This window comes from Globicephala melas, chromosome 6 (assembly GCF_963455315.2).
Source record: "Globicephala melas chromosome 6, mGloMel1.2, whole genome shotgun sequence".
Classification (NCBI taxonomy): Eukaryota; Metazoa; Chordata; class Mammalia; order Artiodactyla; family Delphinidae; genus Globicephala; species Globicephala melas.
In genome coordinates, this window is record NC_083319.1 from 35,757,866 (window position 1) to 35,777,322 (window position 19,457).

Below are 19,457 nucleotides of genomic sequence, written 5' to 3' on the forward strand. Positions count from 1 at the left end.
ATAGAGAACAAACTGGTGATTGTCAGAGGGGAGAGAGGCGGGGGGAATGAATGAAATATATAAGGGAGGTTAAGAGGTACAAACTTCCAGTTATAAAATAAATAAATCACAGGGATATAATGTACACCGTAGGGAACATAGTCAATAATATTGTAATAATTTTGCATGGTGACAGATGGTAAGTAGACTTACCATGGTGATAATTTTGTAATGTATAAAGTACTGAATCACTTTATACATTATGTTGTATACCTAAAACTAATATAATTGGTAAGTCAATTATAATTCAATTTTTAAAAAAAGGTACAAACTTCCAGTTAAAAAATAAATGAGTCATGGGGATGAAATGTACAGTATGGTGAGTACAGTCAACAATATTGTAATAACTTTGTATGATGATAAATGGTAACTAGAAAAAATTTTTAAAAACATTTTTCCCCCTTAAAAAGAATATGTACTCCTTGTATAACATAAAAATAAAGAGTTGATCATAAGCACTGTTAATAGCATGGTTCTGAAATAATAGGCACTGTCAGTAGCATGGTCCATGAAAGCAAGGCTTTCCATTGAGAAAATGGGAGACGGTTTCTCTGTGCTCTAAGAAAGCCAAACATGAATCAAGCTAGAATCCAGGAAAGGAGCTACTCAGGCTGTTTCTTTCTAATCAAAGTGGGACCAGAGGCAAAAGATGTTTAGAGTCTTCTCAATCTTAGCAACTATGTGGATCCTTATTGTTTGGGACATCTCCTTTTCTCTTAACCACATTTATCCATTTAAAGTCTTATTTGATTGTCAAATCACTAAATATTTTAAACTCCCCATTCTGTATGGAAAGTTAGTGTGTGAGTAGACTGACTAACTGAACACTTGGTGTAAGAGCCAGGTGCCAAGGGCAATGAAGAGGGAATGGAGCAGAAGCTCCTCTTGTGTTTCTGTTCTTTCCTTATCATCCTAATGCCCCAAAGTGAAGTAGCTCAGCCTCCTTTCCTATCTGCATATAAATGCATGGACCTGAAGGGTAAATTATACCCCAGAACAAAATGTTTGTCTAATAAAAAAAAATAAAATTTGGGAGGAAAAAGAAGATAATGTGCAGAAACAAACAGAAGAAGAGCTTCATTTCTTCCCTCCTCCAAACAATTTTCTAAGTATGAAAGGCAATCCCACTTCTGCCTTGAAAGCAGAGGTCCTCAGATCTGAAGGAATGCTAGTCACACCACATCAGTAATAAGCCACACCTGTCCCAGGTTCTACTAAGAAATAATGCCAATTATCTCAAGGCTTACCACTCTATGAAGCCATTTTTCATGGCTGCCACTTTCAGCAGGGTATTAAAAGACTGTGCCCACTTACCTTAGGGTCAGAACAATCCCAGTAGATGTTAGGAAGCCAACCACCAACACACAACGAATGCTTGACACTTAGCTGAAAGCTGGGCAGCCACAGGGAAGGTGGTAAACTAAAGACACCAAGTCTGATTTTAGTGGAGAGATTCTCCCTTGCCCTCCAAAAGAAAAGAGAGCTAATCCTACCAGATATACAGCAGACTGTGTACTTCACAAAGAGGAAAACACAAATTTAAGATTCCAATTGTTGGAGAACATGGAGAAACATTTTGTTACTCCATCTCATTTTATTCTGGCATAAAGCTAGGGCTTGGGCACAGTAAGGGCATTTGACCCCAGTTTATAGAGATTTTATAACTTTACTTACTTGTCCAACCCAAGTACACCCTTTGTCACTACTCAAACTCTCATTGTCTTTTTACATAGTAGACAAATTTATTTACTCTATTTCAGACATTTTATTTTTCTTATTCTAACATTAGGCTCTGATAAGTACAAAAGGTTCACAAGTATAAAAACTTCTGTGTAACTCTGTGGTAGTTAAAAAACCCAAGAGAACAATTTTTTTTTTTTTTTTTTTTTTTTGTGGTACGCGGGCCTCTCTCTGTTGTGGCCTCTCCTGTTGCAGAGCACAGGCTCTGGATGCGCAGGCTCACCGGCCATGGCTCATGGGCCCAGCCGCTCCGCGGCATGTGGGATCTTCCCGGACCGGGGCACGAACCTGTGTCCCCTGCATCGGCAGGCGGACTCTCAACCACTGTGCCACCAGGGAAGCCCCCAAAACAATTTTTTAAGTTGGATGATATTCATCTTAAATATCTGAGGGACAGTCTTCCTCAAGTATGGCTGTAAAAATGGTAAAAATGACTTCCTTGTGATTAAGTTAAAATTTTTGATGACTCTTTTCACTTGTTTCAGGAAATCTGTTTCTCAACATTTACTCTGGATGGATTCCTTACTTGTATTTTGCTCTAAAACCCAATTCCCTGTCTCTTCAGTGCTTCAATGACGACACCCTCATTTTCAGCCTGTGATACGCTGACCAAAGTAAGATTCTGACACCAGCTTCAGAAGCAAGAAAAGCCAGATTTAGATATATAGTTATTATCCTTTCCGATATTAAAAAAAAAGGAATGCTGAAAAAGTGATGAATTTTTCATATTAGCATTAATTTATCTTGCAAGGATTTAGTTTTCATACACTGCATACATTTAATGAGCTTTTTTATTTTTTCAAAATATTAAAAAAAATTTTTTGTATGAAAAGATTAATTCTTCCTATCCCTAGGGTACTGAGTGAATAAAAATGACGTCCTGGAACAGGGGAAATCCGAGCTTATCTTTGTTTTCTTACCTAATAACCTGTTGGACACAGAGAACTGAGATCTCCAAGGACTTTGTCCAATAGCTCTAGGTATGGCTGAGATTAAAAAAACAAAAACAAAAACCTCATTTTATTTAATCATAGGTAATACAAATATTGCCAGGATGTTGTAGACATGAAGACCAAACACTGGGAAGCCAAATCAGAAGCTAACTCACAGCTTAGACTTTTTTTTCCTCTGCTTAATAAGAAATAAATTATCATTGCCATCATCCTCCAAACAGCTCTCCTTTTTCTTATGCCTGACCCTCTTGCCCTCTCTGGGCAGCCTGTCTTCTCTTGGCTTGTGGTAATGCAATGAGTGGTGAAAGGGCTTGTGAGGCTTCTGGGTTTTGACAGTGCCAGGAGAAGAGTGGACTTTGGGGCCCCTGGGGTAGTCCTCATCCACTTCATGACACCTGTCAGCCTTCCTGTGCTTCTCACGCTCTCTGCTGGTCCTGTTCATGGCTTCTTTTTGGGTTTCTTTCTTTTCTTGAGGCCACGTGTTACTTCTCCATGAGGCATGGCTCTTCCTCATATCACGGTGGGGCCTCTTATCTGCTGCTTCCATATGAGGCCTCTTGAACTGCCTTGGAAAGTCCCCATTCTTCTGAAGTTCTGGAAAACATAAAGTATTTCTGCATATTCAGCAACTCCATGCAGAGCTTTCATTGGTCTGTAAATAACTTAGCAGAGAGGGAAGCCAGACATTTAAATGCATTAATGATATGACATTCTAAAGAGCCCTTACTAAGGTAAAAAAATCACTCACTAAAAACTCAATGGTTGTAGTTCTATATTTCTAAACATGGAAAACATCCAGAAATCCAATGATACTTATTTTGTTCAATACAGTTTAACTAGGTTCAACAAGGGAGACAGGGACCAGTGAGAGCAGTAATCATGTCAGCTTTGTGAAAAGTCACGTGTGACCAATTCAAGTTCCTGCAGTGATAAAGAGACAGCCCTTGATGATAAGGTGAAGCAAGACGTATAATGTGGCCTTTTGACAGTTTCATATGACATTTCAATTATACTCTGAAGATAAAGTCTGGCCACAGTACTTATAGGTGGATGCCATACTGGACAGGAGATTATTCCTCCAGATTATTCCTCCAGAGTAGAGATCACTGGCTTAGAGACTGAGTGTGCACATGTGCACACACTTGTGTATCTAAGAGGTTTAAGTGCCAGATCTGATGTTATATTTTATCAGGACTTGGCACGCTTACTGTACGCGTCTGATAGTAGTGATTCTGATGGGATAAGTGGGAGATGAGCTTATAGTGAGGGATGAAAACTAAGGTCAACAGAATCTTGAAAGATTAAAGAAGTCACCAATAAAAAAATGGGACAGAGTGCGAAGTAGTATACTTAGGGGACAAAACTGAATTCTAGAATATAGAGCAAAAGTAAGTATCCATAATTACTTATAGACTTCAGTATAAAATATAAAGTCCAATACAGTGAGTCTCAAAGTGGATCTGTGCCACAGAGTTGCTGATATAACTAATTAAAAAGGAGAACAAAGGATATTTCCCTGATTATAAAAGTTATAAATGCTCATTAAAGAAAAGTTGGGAAATACAGAAAAGTACAGAGAAAATAACAGAGAAAGCATCCACAACCCTTTAATCCAGAGATGCCATTTTGGTGCATTTCTTTGTAATCTTTTAAAAATTTAGTTGTCTAATCATTATCTTCTTGTACTATAATTTCTCTACATAGAGAGATAAAATATGCAGAAGTTGAGAGGTAATTCTTCTACTTTCCTCCAAAATTACTATCTTCGTTTTGAAAGGACCTGAACTCAGAGAGAGTCTAGAAGAGAATAATGAAAAGGCCAAGGGTCAACAATGTATGAGTTAACTTGAAAAATATAGAACTATTTGGTCCTGAAAGCAAAAAAGGTAACTTTGTAAACCACTGTGAAGCATACGGCAAGAAAGAAGAGTGGCAGAGAAAATAAGCCTAAATTATAAAATAATTTGGTGAGAAAGAACATTATGTTAGCAACAGCAAATAAAGAAATGGAGGGTGGCTGTGGATCTGGAGCTCTGTTCATAATGGTGGCCAATAAAAAATGACTTCTTTGGGGAAGCTCCAGGAATCACCTAGCAGGGCAAGCTTTTCTTTGCTTGAAAAATACTAGAGATATAAAGAGGGAGAACATAATTATTTGTCTAAAAGAAAAATCTCAAAGGAAGCTTTAAGAACTCTGCATGCATAAATGGATATAAGTATTTTCTGGACATTTTCTAAAATGATCATTATGTGAGAAAAATGTTCACGGTGAATAGATTAAAACACAGGATTTTGGAAGTGGGTGCTTGATTTCTGGAGATCAAGAAAGTTCCAGTTTCGGGCTTCCCTGGTGGCGCAGTGGTTAAGAATCCACTTGCCAATGCAGGGGACACGGGTTCGAGCCCTGGTCTGGGAAGATCTCACATGCCGTGGAGCAACTAAGCCCGTGCACCACAACTACTGAGCCTGCACTCTAGACCCCACGAGCCACAACTACTGAAGCCCGCATGCCTAGAGCCTAAGCTCTGCAACAGGAGAAGCCACTGCAATGAGAAGCCCGCGCACCGCAACAAAGAGTAGCCCCCACTCGCCGCAACTAGAGAAAGCCCACGTGCAGCAACGAAGACCGAACGCAGCCAAAAATAAATAAATTAAATAAATAAATTTTTTAAAAAGAAAAGAAAACAAGAAAGTTCCGGTTTCTATAGTAACTATTAAAAACATTTTCTGTCCTAACCAAAGGCCCACAAAGCAGTTTGCAAAGACAGTGCAAAAAAAGAAATTAAGGAACTATTGCAAAGGTGATTTAGTAAGAAATCTAGTAACATACCTTTCACTTTTCGTTTTATTCTCTGATCTCTCTCCCGGATTTCGTATTTGTCATCATAGTAGTAGATGAATGGAGATGTTGGAAAGGTCTGGCTAAACATTCGTCTTTCTGTACATTCCTGCAAATTGTATTTGAAATTATGATGTCACAAGGTCACACTGTTCAGACAACTTTTTTTGTAAGATTATGGACCACTGTAATTAGTGACGAGCCCCCATTGCTGATACTCACACTGTGGCTGCAGGATGTGGTCTTGCTGGGACACTGGGAGGATCAGCCAAACACCCGATCGTGCTTACATGCTAGTCTTTCAGGCTTGGATTTTCTTCCTTTATTTCTTTACCTACAAAACCCTTCTTATCTTCTTTAAATCTTCCCTGCCAACCCTCTCCCCCAGCAATGCCTTGTTCCTCTGTTGCAGGGTTTATTTTATTTAAAATTATGTTTTATCAGCTCTTTGCTTGTCTGTCTCTTCTAACAGCCTTCCATCAAGGGTTTCTCCTTTTCTTCTTCTCTTCACATTTACGCCCTCAATGTGGGGGTAAATTCTTAGCCCTTTACTCCTTTTCATCCACACAAGTAGTTTTTTGCAAGCTTATTTTAAGCCAACACTCACTGCTCACAAGGGCAGTGATTCTTATGGTGGGGAGCAGGGTGGTGGTGGGTTGTGCCTAGCTTGAAAATGTTCCTAGGTAATTCTGAAGGAAACCTCTCTTCTCTTTGCTCCCCCTACTCAAGAAGAGATCACTCCTCTCACTCACCCCAGGACAGCTCCCTACTCTCCTGACTCTGGCCTTCTGGTAGCTGCTACTTTCCAAATCCACATCCTTGGCCTGACCCACGTCCCATGTAGTAGGCTTTGTTTATCCTGGTCTGTGACACATATCCATTCAGCTTGTCTCAAACCAAATAATGTCTTTCATTTGAAAGAGGCTTCATTTTGGAACTTTCCGCTTCTGTCTTCTGCCATCTTGCCTAAAATTTATTATAAACGTTCAGTGCTTCTTAGCTAGGTACTGAAGAAAATTAAACTACAAGTATCCCCTGCTTTTAAAAAGTTTGCTTTATACCGCTTCACTTTTATGAAAGACCTGTTTTCACTAGCAGAAAGAAATATGAAGAGGATTTTCACCTTTACAAGAAAAGGTGAAAAGTGAAAATAGTGTTTAGCATTTGTTTTGCAGCAACCATACAGAGACAGTGAGCACCCGGAGCAGTGAGAGTGGCACCACCAAGCTCCTCCCCCAGGAACTACACTCAGCATCTCGGCATCAAGCCACCATAGCTTTGAACTGTGTCTGTGAGCATCTGTGCTTTATCTCCATTTATTTTTTGCATTCGTTAGAAAGATGTGTTGTAAGGTAACTGCTGCTTTGCTTTACAGCTACTTTGGCTTAGGAAACGTTTCACAGGAACGCTCTACTTTCAGATAATGGGGAAAATCTGCACCTCTTAGGAAGAAAGTATGTGAAATATCTGCATAGAATTCAGCTGATTTATCATAACTTTGTCATTATATACTCAACTTGTAATTCTTTTTTTTTCTTAACATCTTTATTGGAGTATAATTGCTTTATAATGGTGTGTTAGTTTCTGCTTTATATCCAAGTGAATCAGCTATACATATACATACATCCCCATAACCCCTCCCTCTTGCATCTCCCCCTCACCCTCCCTATCCCACCCCTCTAGGTGGTCACAAAGCACCGAGCTGATCTCCCTGTTCTATGCTGCTGCTTCCCACTAGCTATCGATTTTACATTTGGTAGTGTATATATGTCCATGCCACTCTCTCACTTCGTCCCAGCTTACTATTCCCCCTCCCCGTGTCCTCAAGTCCTTTCTCTACGTCTGCGTCTTTATTCCTGTCCTGCCCCTAGGTTCTTCAGAACCATTTTTTTTTTTTTAGATTCCATGTATATGTGTTAGCATACAGTATTTGTTTTTCTCTTTCTGACTTACTTCACTCTGTATGACAGACTGTAGGTCCATCCACCTCACTACAAATAACTCAATTTCGTTTCTTTTTATGGCTGAGTAATATTCCACTGTATGTATGTACATCTTCTTTATCCATTCACCTGTCGATGGACACTTAGGTTGCTTCCATGTCCTGGCTATTGTAAATAGAGCTGCAATGAACATTGTGGTACATGACTCTTTTTGAATTATGGTTTTCTCAGGGTATATGCCCAGTAGTGGGATTGCTGGGTCGTATGGTAGTTCTATTTGTAGTTTTTTAAGGAACCTCCATACTGTTTTCCATAGTGGCTGTATCCATTTACATTTCCACCAACAGAGCAAGAGGTCAACTTGTAATTCTAAGATACTTGACCAAACTGGCCACCATACACTTAGAAACATAATTTGTAGATTTTAAAAACTAGGAATCATTCTAAATATACACTTAAGTATAGAAAATAAAGTAATGGAAATCTGTACCTAACCATTTAGCTTTATCAAATCAACATTTACCCTTAATTTAGTTGTTTCCCCCTAAGCATTAACGATATAATGAGATCCTCCGTCTAACTCTCCTTCCCACTTCCCATTCATCTCCTTCCCTTTCCAGAAGCTGCCATGGTCTTAAAGTTGGTCCCTGCCATTCTCATGTTTTAATACTCTTACTATTAATAAATATTCCAATAAACAATAGTATAACTTTGAAGTGTTCAGATTTCACAAAAATGGTAACATTCTGTAGATATTTTGAAGTATTTTTAGGTTATAATAGTTTCACAGACTAAGGTGAGTGGTGTTCTTTGGATTATCTATCTGAATAGATAAGGTTTGGTAACACTTGACTACAAACCTACCTGGGTCTGGTATATTTTGGTGGGGAGAATTCTGATTATTAATTCAGTTTCTTTAGTGGTACTGGTTCATCTAAGTTTGTTCTTCAATCATTTTGATTAATTTATATTTTTGCAGAGAATTATTTATTTTAGTTGCATTTTCAGATTTAACATTGAACTTTATTTTTTGTTTGTTTTTTGGCCATGCAGCATGCAGTATCTTAGTTCCCCCACCAGGGATCAAACCTGTGCCCCCTGCAGTAGAAGCACAGAGTTTTAACCACTGGACAGCCAGGGAAGTCCCTAACATTGAACTTTATGAAGTTTATACAGTATTCTTTAAGTAAAAAATTATACTGTATTTTAAGCTATTTACACTTTTCCACTCATTGTTTATTTGTATCTTTTCCTTTTCTTTGAGCAGTTTTTCCAGAAGTCTCTTTTCTTTTGAAAAGAAAATGTTTTCAAAGAACCAGCTTTTGGTTTTGATGATGCTATTAATCATGTTTTCTATTTCAGTAATTTTGGTTCTTATCTTTATAATTTCCTCCTTCCAACTATCTTCAGATTTAACCTGTTGTTGAGTTTCTGGATCTTTTGGGGCTTTTTTGGGTGTTGAAAGTTATAAGGCAAACCTATAGGGTAACATAAAGAATTGCTTTTATAAATCACTATCCATGGTGGCACCAAGTTTCCAGAAGAAATGATACCCATAAAAGATCTAGGGGCTTCCCTGGTGGCGCAGTGGCTGAGAGTCCGCCTGCTGGTGCAGGGGACACAGGTTCGTGCCCCGGTCCGGGAAGATCCCACATGCCGTGGAACGGCTGGGCCCGTGAGCCATGGCTGCTGAACCTGCGCGTCCGGAGCCTGTGCTCCGCAACAGGAGAGGCCACAACATGAGAGGCCTGCATATCGCAAAAAAAAAAAAAAAAAAAAAAAAAAAAAGATTTGGGTCGAAGATTCTACTATGGTTTGAATGTTTGTGTATCCCCCCACCCAATTCATGTGTTGAAATCTAAACCCCAAGGTGATGGTATTAGGAGGTGGACCCTTTGGGAGGTGATTAGATCACAAGGGTGGAACTCTTGTAAAAGAGACCCCACAGAGCTCTCTAGCCTCTTCCACCATGTGAGGACACAGCAAGAAAGTGCCATCTATGAGGAAGTGGCCCTCACAAGACACTGATTCTGCACCATGGTTGTGGTGAGAAATAAATTCCTGTTGTTTGTAAGCCACTCAGTCTATGGTAGTTTGTTTATAGCAGCCTGAAGAGACTAAGACAGATTCTATAGAATATTAAGAGCAAATTACAATTACAAAAAGGTACTAGAGCTCTTGATACATTCCCAGCGCCCCACTCATCCTGGAGTAGTCTCTTTACATGGTAAGTACTGTTTCCTATTGCAGTTTGCCTCATATGGAGCTGCTTATGATTGTCCCTGCCTCCCCAGTTACAGTGAGTGGAATTAGGGAAGGATGATGCCACATTCCCCTTAGAGTATCTTTCACATGAAGAAGCTATTTATTAACATCTATAGAGCTGAAGTTCTGAAACTGAAGGGGAGGGGCCCGCAGACAGCTGTAACTACCTGCCCAGTCTCCTATTTGGATCCTATACAGTCTAGACTGATGTGGCTCTACAGAGCTATACAGTACTATAAACACTTTCTAAAGCTAAATGTAAATTATATTTTGATTATCCACATCGCTGGTCCCCTCCATTAGCACAGACAATTGATAGTTGGCTATATAATTTATCTACTATTCTGGATTAGCCACACCACTGATCTTCTTCATTAGTGTAGATAATCTAGAGTTCTTCATCTATGGCAGCAATGAGGCTGCCAAATTTGCTTTATGGTAAATTAAAAATTATCTAAATCTAGATTTCAGGGATAAGTTCCAAATGCTTTTAATATATTTCCTATCTACATTAACAGGAGTGACTAGTAAGCAGTATGTGTCCAACTCTAACTGTTTTTCCTTAATTGAACAAACATAAATGCTAAAATTATACCCTTTTGCTTTAAAGAGGTAAGCAAGCATAAATTGTACATCTGTGTGATTCGTGTGGCAGTGGACTGCTTATGTGAATATGTTCGCTAAACAACATCTGAGTTTTGGCAACAAGGAGGAATACACAGAGCAGTGAAAGATCTAGAGATGATAATTTTGCAAAAACAAGGTATTCTCAAACTAGCTTTTCAGTGTGATTTCTATAGAAGTGAAGTAATTATACTGCAAGGTCCCTCCGTCTGTATCCCCATACCATGGATCTGATCACATTGGAAATATCAAATCAGTGCTGAGAGCTCTCCCTGTACAACTTCTTTGCTTTGGAAATAAAGAAACTGGAGACCAGGGAGAAAAAGCGGGTTGTTTTAAGTCACATGGTTAAGTCAGTAGTAGAGCAAAAATTAAAACTGAGGATCAGAGCTCCATCCTCTCTTTCATATTCTATCCCTTCACTCCACGGTCCTGCTGTCCCAATGTGGAAGAAAAACTCCATCTGTTGATGGACTCTGTCCCACACTTTTTCTTCTCCAGACTTTTTGTCTCTCCCCGTATCGTAGAGCTCTGTCCCCAAGGTCTGCACTGGTGAAGTGCCATGGTCAGAACTCAACACGTGGCCTGCAATACCATTCCATCCTACTGCTCACACCTCTATCCATTTTGTAGACTCCCTACCTCTGTGTGCTTTCCACCTCCTGTCATCAGATCTGACTTGATATTAGTATATTTTGGTTTCTAGGCTATTAGAAGCCTATCTGGAGACTGGGAGTGTATTTCTCCATACAAATTTTCTACTTCTTGTGCCACTGCCTTTCCTCCTCTGTCTCAAGATTCCCAGAACATATGGGCTGTGAGTCTATTCTTATTGCATCCTGTCTCTGGGATGAACTGTTGCTGTTTCATGCTTAATGAGATAACTGGCTAGGAGACTCACTCCCACCTCAGAGCAGCAAGTTTCTGCTTTGACACCTCAGTATCTAGAACACACACAGTTTGGCCCTTTCAGTTAGGGTTAGGAAATATGCAGGTTGGATAGGGAATTGGGGCATTTGTGGGGTAGGCAGGATGGCTGATGATGCAGCACCTCTGTCTTTCCACTAGCGAGTGTCAGGGTTTGCATGTGAGTGGTAAAGATTTAACTGAACACAGTACCGGGGAAAACCAGAGACACTGGAGAACTATATAGAAAATCTAAAAATCACGATTTGGCTGAGTCAAAGTACTAGTAATCCTAAGAACTCGTGAGAACTGTAACCATTCTATTGACTACTATTATTTGTCTGAATGATTCTATGAGCTGTATTTGTTTTAGACTAACATGCATGTAAACTTAAAACATTTAGAAGAATGTGCTCTGACAGATCTGTTACTCTGGTAGGGACAGAAGTAAATTAGTTGAAAATATATTAAGTCTTACTTCAAGATATTAGTTTATAAAAGAAATGTGTTCAGAATTACTCGGGCTCATCTTTCAGCAACCACTCCTGAACAACAGAACGCTTTATGCCCAAATTCCACTTAAACTTACATGTCCGTAATGGCCTTCTTGCCCGCAGTTGTAGCAATACACTAAGGCTGATTGTCCAGAAGGGGTCTTTGGCTTTTTGGGTGGTCCAGGTTTGGTCTGCAACATGAATATTTGTGAAGATTTAGTGAATGTCAGAAGAAAATTAAAACCTCGTTCTTTCCAAAAGAACTTTAAAAAATATATATCCTCAAGGTTTTTATTTATTTATTTTTGGCTGCATTGGGTCTTCGTTGCTGTGCACGGTCTTTTCTCTAGTTGTGGCGAGCGGGGGCCACTCCTCGTTGCGGTGTGGGGGGGTCTCTCCTGTTGCAGAGCACGGGCTCTAGGCACGTGGGCTTCAGTAGTTGTGGTGTGCGGGCTTCAGTAGTTGTGGCTCGCAGGCTCTAGAGCACAGGCTCAAGTATCTGTGGCGCACAGGCTTTGTTGCTCTGCGGCATGTGGGATCTTCCCGGACCAGGGCTCGAACACGTGTCCCTTGCCTTGGCAGGTGGATTCTTAACCACTGTGCCACCAGGGAAGTCCCAGGAGGCAGTATTTCTAAGGAATCACTTACCTAACAAAAGTTCTTGGGACTTCCCTGGTAGCGCAGTGGGTAAGAATCCGCCTGCTAAGGCAGGGGACACGGATTCGAGCCCTGATCCGGGAAGATCCCACATGCCACAGAGCAACTAAGCCTGTGTGTCACAGATACTTGAGCCTGCGCTCTAGAGCCCGCAGGCCACAACTGAGCCCACATGCCACAACTACTGAAGCCCATGTGCCCTAGAGCCCGTGTGCCACAACTACTGAGCCCATGTGCCACAACTACTGAAGCTCATGTGCTCTAGGGCCCACGTGCTGCAACTACTGAGCCCGCGCACCTAGAGCCCGTGTTCTGCAACAAGAGAAGCCACCGCAATGAGAAACCCGTGCACTGCAACAAAGAGTACCCCTGCTTGCCACAACTAGAGAAAGCCTGCGTGCAGGAACAAAGACCCAATGCAGCCAAAAAAATAATAATAATAATAAATAAATAAATAAAGTTAAAAGAAGAAAAGAAATACTGCCTCCTACAGTTTAGTGTGGAGACCCCATATTCAGATGGTTCTGTGTATTGAAGTGTGTAACATAACAATTCTTTTATTCTTAACATCAATGTGTGCTTTCCTCACCTTCCTCACTCCTCATTCCATTCCACATTGTGCCCAATACTGTGTTACGTATTAGGTATCTCAGAGAATAAAAGCCCAGTAGAACATGACAGACATAAAAATAGATAACGACAACAATGTAAGCACAGTGATAGAAGCGTGTACAAGGTATTAATGGAGTGAAAAGGAGGACCCATCATTGGATGGGTAACGAACTCAGGTAAAGCTTCCCTTGAAATATAAAAAATTTAAATTTACTCTAAAAGAATTAGATGTAAATTTGTAATTTTGTACAAATTTCTGTTTGTAAATCAAATGGAAAATTTTAGGTAGAGGGTAAAGAGAAATTAGGATGCTTTTCAGGTTTCTAACTTGGGTAAACCGGTGAGCAGTAGTGTCAACAACTGATTCAGAAAAGGTAGGAAAAGAAGGCAGAGTCAATTTAGAGGGAAAGATGATGAAGTCTTTTTTGGATGTTGAGTATCTAGGTGGAGACAGATGTCCACCAGGCAGTTATCTATGTAAGATAAAGCTTAGAAAACACATCTGTGCTGAAGATTAGATCTGAAAGCTGCATTAATAGTGGAGGCTGAAATGACCAGAGTGGACAGTATCGCCATAGCCAGATGAGCAGCAGTGAGCTAAAGATGGAACCCTGGGAACAACAACACACGAGGGGCAGGCAGAAAAGCCTGTGAAAGAGACAGAGAAGGAGAGGTTAAAGAACGCAGAGCCACAGAGAATAGTCATAGACCTTAGAGTAGTTTCAAGATGGATGAACTGATCTACGATGTCAAATACAGCAGAGAAGCCTAGTGAGATTAGGGCTGGCAAACACCCTTAGATTTCGCACTGTTCATGGATAACTTTATTGTGAGAATTCTGGAATCAGTAAGAAGGTAGAAAGAGTAGAAAGCAATAGGTTGAAGAGTGAAGGAGATGCATTCAAAGGTGGTAGAACTATAAAGAAGAGGAAGGAAGTGATTACCCACAAAAGCCAGAACAGTGTTACTTCCTATGGGGAGAGAATAGAGCACAGAGGGTCTCAGGGTAGCTGCAATTTTCTATTTTCGAACACAGTGGTGTCATATAACTTAAGTGTGTTATATAACTAATTTATTAAATTGTACACATATGTCTGATGCACTTTTCACTATGTATATTACATTTCATAACAAGAAATGTTTAAAAAATGAATGGAAGTTGAAGAAAAGTAGACAGTAGGTATATATTATTTTAAGAAGCATGAGTAAGAAGGGGCAAAATAAGATCAGTCAGTACCTAGGAGGAGGATTTGGTGGAGTTTGTTATTAGAATGGGAGAGACCTGAACATGTTAGAAAGCTAATAGAGGTGGAGAAGTTGAAAACACAGAGAAAGGATGGATAGAGCAAAACTCCTGACGTGGCACGGGCTTTAAACAGGAGGAGAAAAAACTAATTCCCCCCATATTTTTTGGAGATTGAAAGGATGAGAATAAACTTGGATACGTTTATTTCTTATATTCTTTATTGGGTGTCTACAAAGAGGGCCAACTAACTGGTCTGTCAACTGATTTTGTTGTTATTTAATGTGGCGAATAGGTGGTTTGTGGGATGTTTTATTTTCTCAATACAGGAAAATAATCTGTAGGTTATAAAAATAACCTTCTTCAAACAACTTTACTTTTAGCTCCATTTCCTAAATTGAAAAACGAGGATGACAATAACCTGTGAGATGTTTTCTAATGAAAATACAAAATGGAATTTACAATCTCAGCTATTACCAATTGGGATATAATCAAAAACACAGTCAGGGACTTCCCTGGCGGTCCAGTGGTTAAGACTTCGCCTTCTAATGCAGGGGATGCAGGTTCGATCCCTGGTCAGGGAGCTAAGATCCCACATGCCTTCGGGCCAAAAAACCAAAACATTAAACAGAAGCAATATTGTAACAAATTCAATAAAGACATTAAAAATGGTCCGCACATCAAAGAAAAAAAAACAAAAAACAAGCAAACAAAAAACACAGTCAACAAATGTTTTATATCCTCTAATAAAAAACGTGGGTCACGAATTAAGACTAGCTAAAAGCCATTAAATACAGTTTTTTAAAAAATTAACTAATCTATTTATTTTTGGCTGCATTGCGTCTTCATTGCTGTGCACGGGCTTTTTCTAGTTGCGGTGAGCAGGGGCTACCCTTCATTGTGGTGTGCGGGCTTCTCATTGCGGTGGCTTCTCTTGTTGCAGAGCACAGGCTCTAGGTGCACGGCCTTCAGTAGTTGTGGCACGCGGGCTTCAGTAGTTGTGGTGCACGGGTTTAGTTGCTCCCCAGCATGTGGGATCTTCCCAGAACAGGTTCAAACCCGTGTTCCCTGCACTGGCTCGCAGATTCTTAACCACTGTGCCACCAGGGAAGTCCCTTAAATACAATTTTAACTGGTATGCACATAAGCATGTGAACTCATGCAGCGGTTTACAAATTTGTTCAGGTAGTAGAGCACCGGGAAGACATGAAATTACTATGCAGAAATAATTTTTCCATCTAAAAGATAACTATGTTATTTGATGTGATACAAAACTGCAACCATGAGTATATGTGGTTTAAGAGAAAGAAATAAAACCAAAAGAGGGGGTACCATGGATGTGAAGGTAGAACAGATAATGTTTCAAGGAAGAAGTTGTCAAAAGCTACTGGTGAATCAAGTACAACGAAGACTACAAAATCCATTGGACTTAACAGCCAGGAAGTTGTTGGCAACTGGAAACTGGTGTGAGCAGTTTCAGTTGAGAGGCAGAGGCACAAGCCAGATTGTAAGGGGTTTATTGCAAGTAGAAAGATGCTAAAGAACAGAACACAGATGACTTTTTCAAGAAACCACACTGTGTATGGGAGAAAGGAAGGGGAGAAGTAGAGCAAAATGTAAGTCCAAGGATGCCTCTATTAGTGACATTTACCAGAGTGCTGGGCACATGGCATGAGCATCTATATACATTCTTTCATTAATCTATTCAAAAAATAATTATTGAGTACCTAATACATGCCAGATACAGTTCTAAGATCAGCTAATTGAGAAGTGAGCAAGACAAAAATCATTGCTCACATCTCCAGTGGTGGAAGACAGATGAACAAAACCAACAACACACACACACACACACACACACACACACACACGGACAGTATCAGATAGTAATAAATGGTATGAAGGCAATTAAAACAGTTATGTAAATGAGTCATTGGTGGTGACTCAGATTGACTTTGGGGGAAACTCTCACTGGGAAGGTCATTTCTTATAACAAAAAACCCCCAAGTATGTGACCACTGGGGAAACAGCATTCTGGGCATAAGGCATGGGGAACAGGTAGTGCAAAGCCCTGAGGTGAGCATAAGCTTGCTATATTTGAGTATCTGAAAAATATCTATAACTTGGAAGTGTAGTAGGTGAAGGAAGACCAGGAGAAAAGGAGGTTCTAAAGGTGAAGAGGGGCCAGATCATAAATAAGGGTGAAGAGCGCTGGATTTACTTCATGTGGCATGGGAAGCTAGTGTGAAGCTAATGGTATGGGCTCAACAACTAACTGGCAACTGTTAGCAGAGAGTATAACCAATGAAAGAATAATCCACCCCCCCCCCCGATTATACACATTCTCTGAAAAACTTACCTATGTTTAAAAGTTTCTCTACTTATGTTTGTGCAAATACATGACAATTTATCTCTGAGCCCAGAATTCTAGATTGATTCATGAGAAGGAAAATACATTCACTTATGTTTAGTCCACGGAATAAGAGTTCCATTGGTTCAAATCTTACACAAAAGGACAAGATGAATCAGGAAGTAATTATGAGGGGAGCTGATGAGAACTAAATTAGCAGGGATACCCAGACATTGGAATGGATACAGGTAGGGACTTCCTCACAGGAGGGGCCACCTGTACCCCTACGGGTGCTTCTGGCTTCTCCTTGGGAGCGCAGAACACAAGGATAGTCACACTACTACACAACTCTTCAGTGGTTCATTCCTATCACCTCCTCTCAGAGTAAAGGCCACAGTGCTCCTGATCCTCCTTTCCCTATTTCACCCTCTAGAATACTAAACTGGTTATTTATTATGTTTATCGTCTGCTTCCCCATTTCTAGAATGCGAGGTGCATGAGGGGAGGGATCTTCATCTAGTCCACTATGCATCCCTATGCCCCAAATCTAGAGTAAGTGTGCAAACTATGGCTGGCAGGTCAAATCCAGCCTCCTGCCCGTTTTGTATGGCCTATAAGGTAAGAATGATCTTAACATTTTAAAATGGCTTAAAAATTTTAAAAAAGAATGTTTTGTAATATGTGAAAATTATATACAATTCAAAATTCAGTGTCCATAAATTATTGGAACACAGCCAGGCTGCTTTTCATGCCACAGGGATCAAGTTATGACAGAGACCATTGACTGGCCTGCCAAGCTAAAATATTTACTGTCTGGCTCTTTACAAAAAAAGTTTGCCAACACCTGACCTAGAGCATAGTAAGTGCTCAATAAATAGGTGGTGAATGAGTAGATGTTACAGCCTCTAAAATTTTAGAGTGAAAATGAATTATGCAGCCAATAAAAGTATTTAAAGTAGATATGAATACTGAAAATCTCTGCTACTGATTGAGGATACAGAGCAAAAGCTTTATAGAATTTCTCTGAATTTAATTATTTTATTGCTTAAGTTTGAGGAAATTACAAGTAGTACTAAATGCTGTTCCATCTGTCTGTAGCACTCTTCTCCCAGGTAAATATGGTAAGCTCCTTCACTTCCTTCAAGTCTTGGCTCAAATGTCATTTTCTTAGTAAGGCCCTCCTAACCACCCTATTTAACGTTGCTAGCTCCTTCCAATTGGTGTTCCCTACGCTGCTTCACTACCCTCCCTCTCTTCCTTTTTTAAAACTCCATGGCACTTACTACATCTGACATACTGTATATTTTACTTGTTTGTTTTGTCTATCCCCCAACGTGAAGGGATTCTGTTTTTTTGTTCAGTGCTGTACCCCAGGTTCCTACAACAGGCCTAGGCCTATAGTAGGAGTTCAGCAAATATTAATGAATGAATAATCAGGTAATGCATATATAAAGTACACGGCCCATAGTAAGCATCCAATACATTTTAGTTATTGTTAATAATTTGGATACTTTGGGAAATTATATCAATTTTTATGTCATTAAGGGACAATGTATAAAATTATGCTTTGATATATTAAAAAGGCTGAATAAATTAATACAGCTTCCTAAGCATCTCTCATACTTTACCTTGAGAATTAGCTATGTACTCTGGCAGAACCAGGAAGGAATTAGTAATACAAAGAGAACAGGAATCAGTCTTATAGTACCAGTAATAGAGACATCCTTCTTAACCAAGATTTTGAAAGCATGTTTCATGTTGATACTTATTTTATCTTGAAAGAAATCTCATTCAAAAAGCTTCATATTTAGCCCCACTGTTCATTTATGCCCCTGGATGAAGTGCAAACATTTGGATGTTCATTCATCTGAATAATATCACTAGTTAAAAAACTTCCATTATTACTAATAAAAATAGCAACAGTATTTATATTGTGCTATGGAAATTTAAACTGTTTCACAATAATTAATTAGTAAATGACATAACAAACACTATCTACATACTCTCATTTTAATAAACTATCATGTACTAGGATTTAATAGGAATGAAATCAGCCTAGATCTTACCTAATTAGAGAACATTTCTGTATTAGAAAACACAGTAGTGAAAATTCAATAATTATTTCCAGTGGACAAGTTTTCATACTATGATCTAACAAAAATCCTACAGCTACTTAAAGTGTTAGAAATATAAATTTGTGACTCAATATTTCTGCCTTGGAGCGTGTCTTTATTTTTAATTAACAGTAAAGGTCCAATTTAAAGCAGAATGTGTCAACTGATTAGATCTAAGTTCAAAATTCTGTCATACATGTCTGTACTGCAGACAAAAAGTTAAATGCAAGGGAATGAATGTAGTTTTTAGAACTTTTTTTAAAGTTAAAAGATTTATCTAAAGACTTTGACCCAATGGATAACCAAATGAACTATTTATGAAAGCAAATCTTTTTCTTTTCTTTTTTTTTTGTTACAGACATTTAAATAATCTATATTTGTAGGGTGATATCTTAGAGATTACTTTACTATCAATATATAGAAGTAATAACCTGGTAGATAGCGTTACCTATGAAAGGTCCATCCCATCTGCTATTCTTGCTGAAAGCTTTTCATGCACCAGTAAACTCAGTAAATATCAGAAGATAAAGCATAAGCCTACCATGCCACGGATTTACTCCTAATGTCTCCTCAAAGTGCAGCCCGATGCAACGATTACAAATGATTTTCTTCTAATGTCATTTTACATAACCCTTTTTTCTGCATGAGTAGTTAGTGCGGAATGAATGAATGAATGCCATT

General features: G+C 39.3%; 1 protein-coding gene across 3 annotated transcripts in view; it reads right to left on the bottom strand.

The window, feature by feature from the left end:
- Window positions 1-2,771: 2,771 nt before the first annotated feature.
- ZCCHC7 (zinc finger CCHC-type containing 7) overlaps window positions 2,772-19,457 on the bottom strand; it is a 244,343-nt gene continuing 227,657 nt past the window's right edge. For all 3 annotated transcript variants that reach the window (XM_030884269.2, XM_030884271.3, XM_030884268.3), the window contains exons 7-9: window positions 11,899-11,994; window positions 5,563-5,680; window positions 2,772-3,326 (exon numbers count right to left, since the gene is read on the bottom strand). In XM_030884269.2, the coding sequence (XP_030740129.1) occupies window positions 2,884-3,326; window positions 5,563-5,680; window positions 11,899-11,994 (657 nt within the window). In that variant the 3' untranslated portion in view covers window positions 2,772-2,883. The remainder of the gene's footprint in view (window positions 3,327-5,562; window positions 5,681-11,898; window positions 11,995-19,457) is intronic.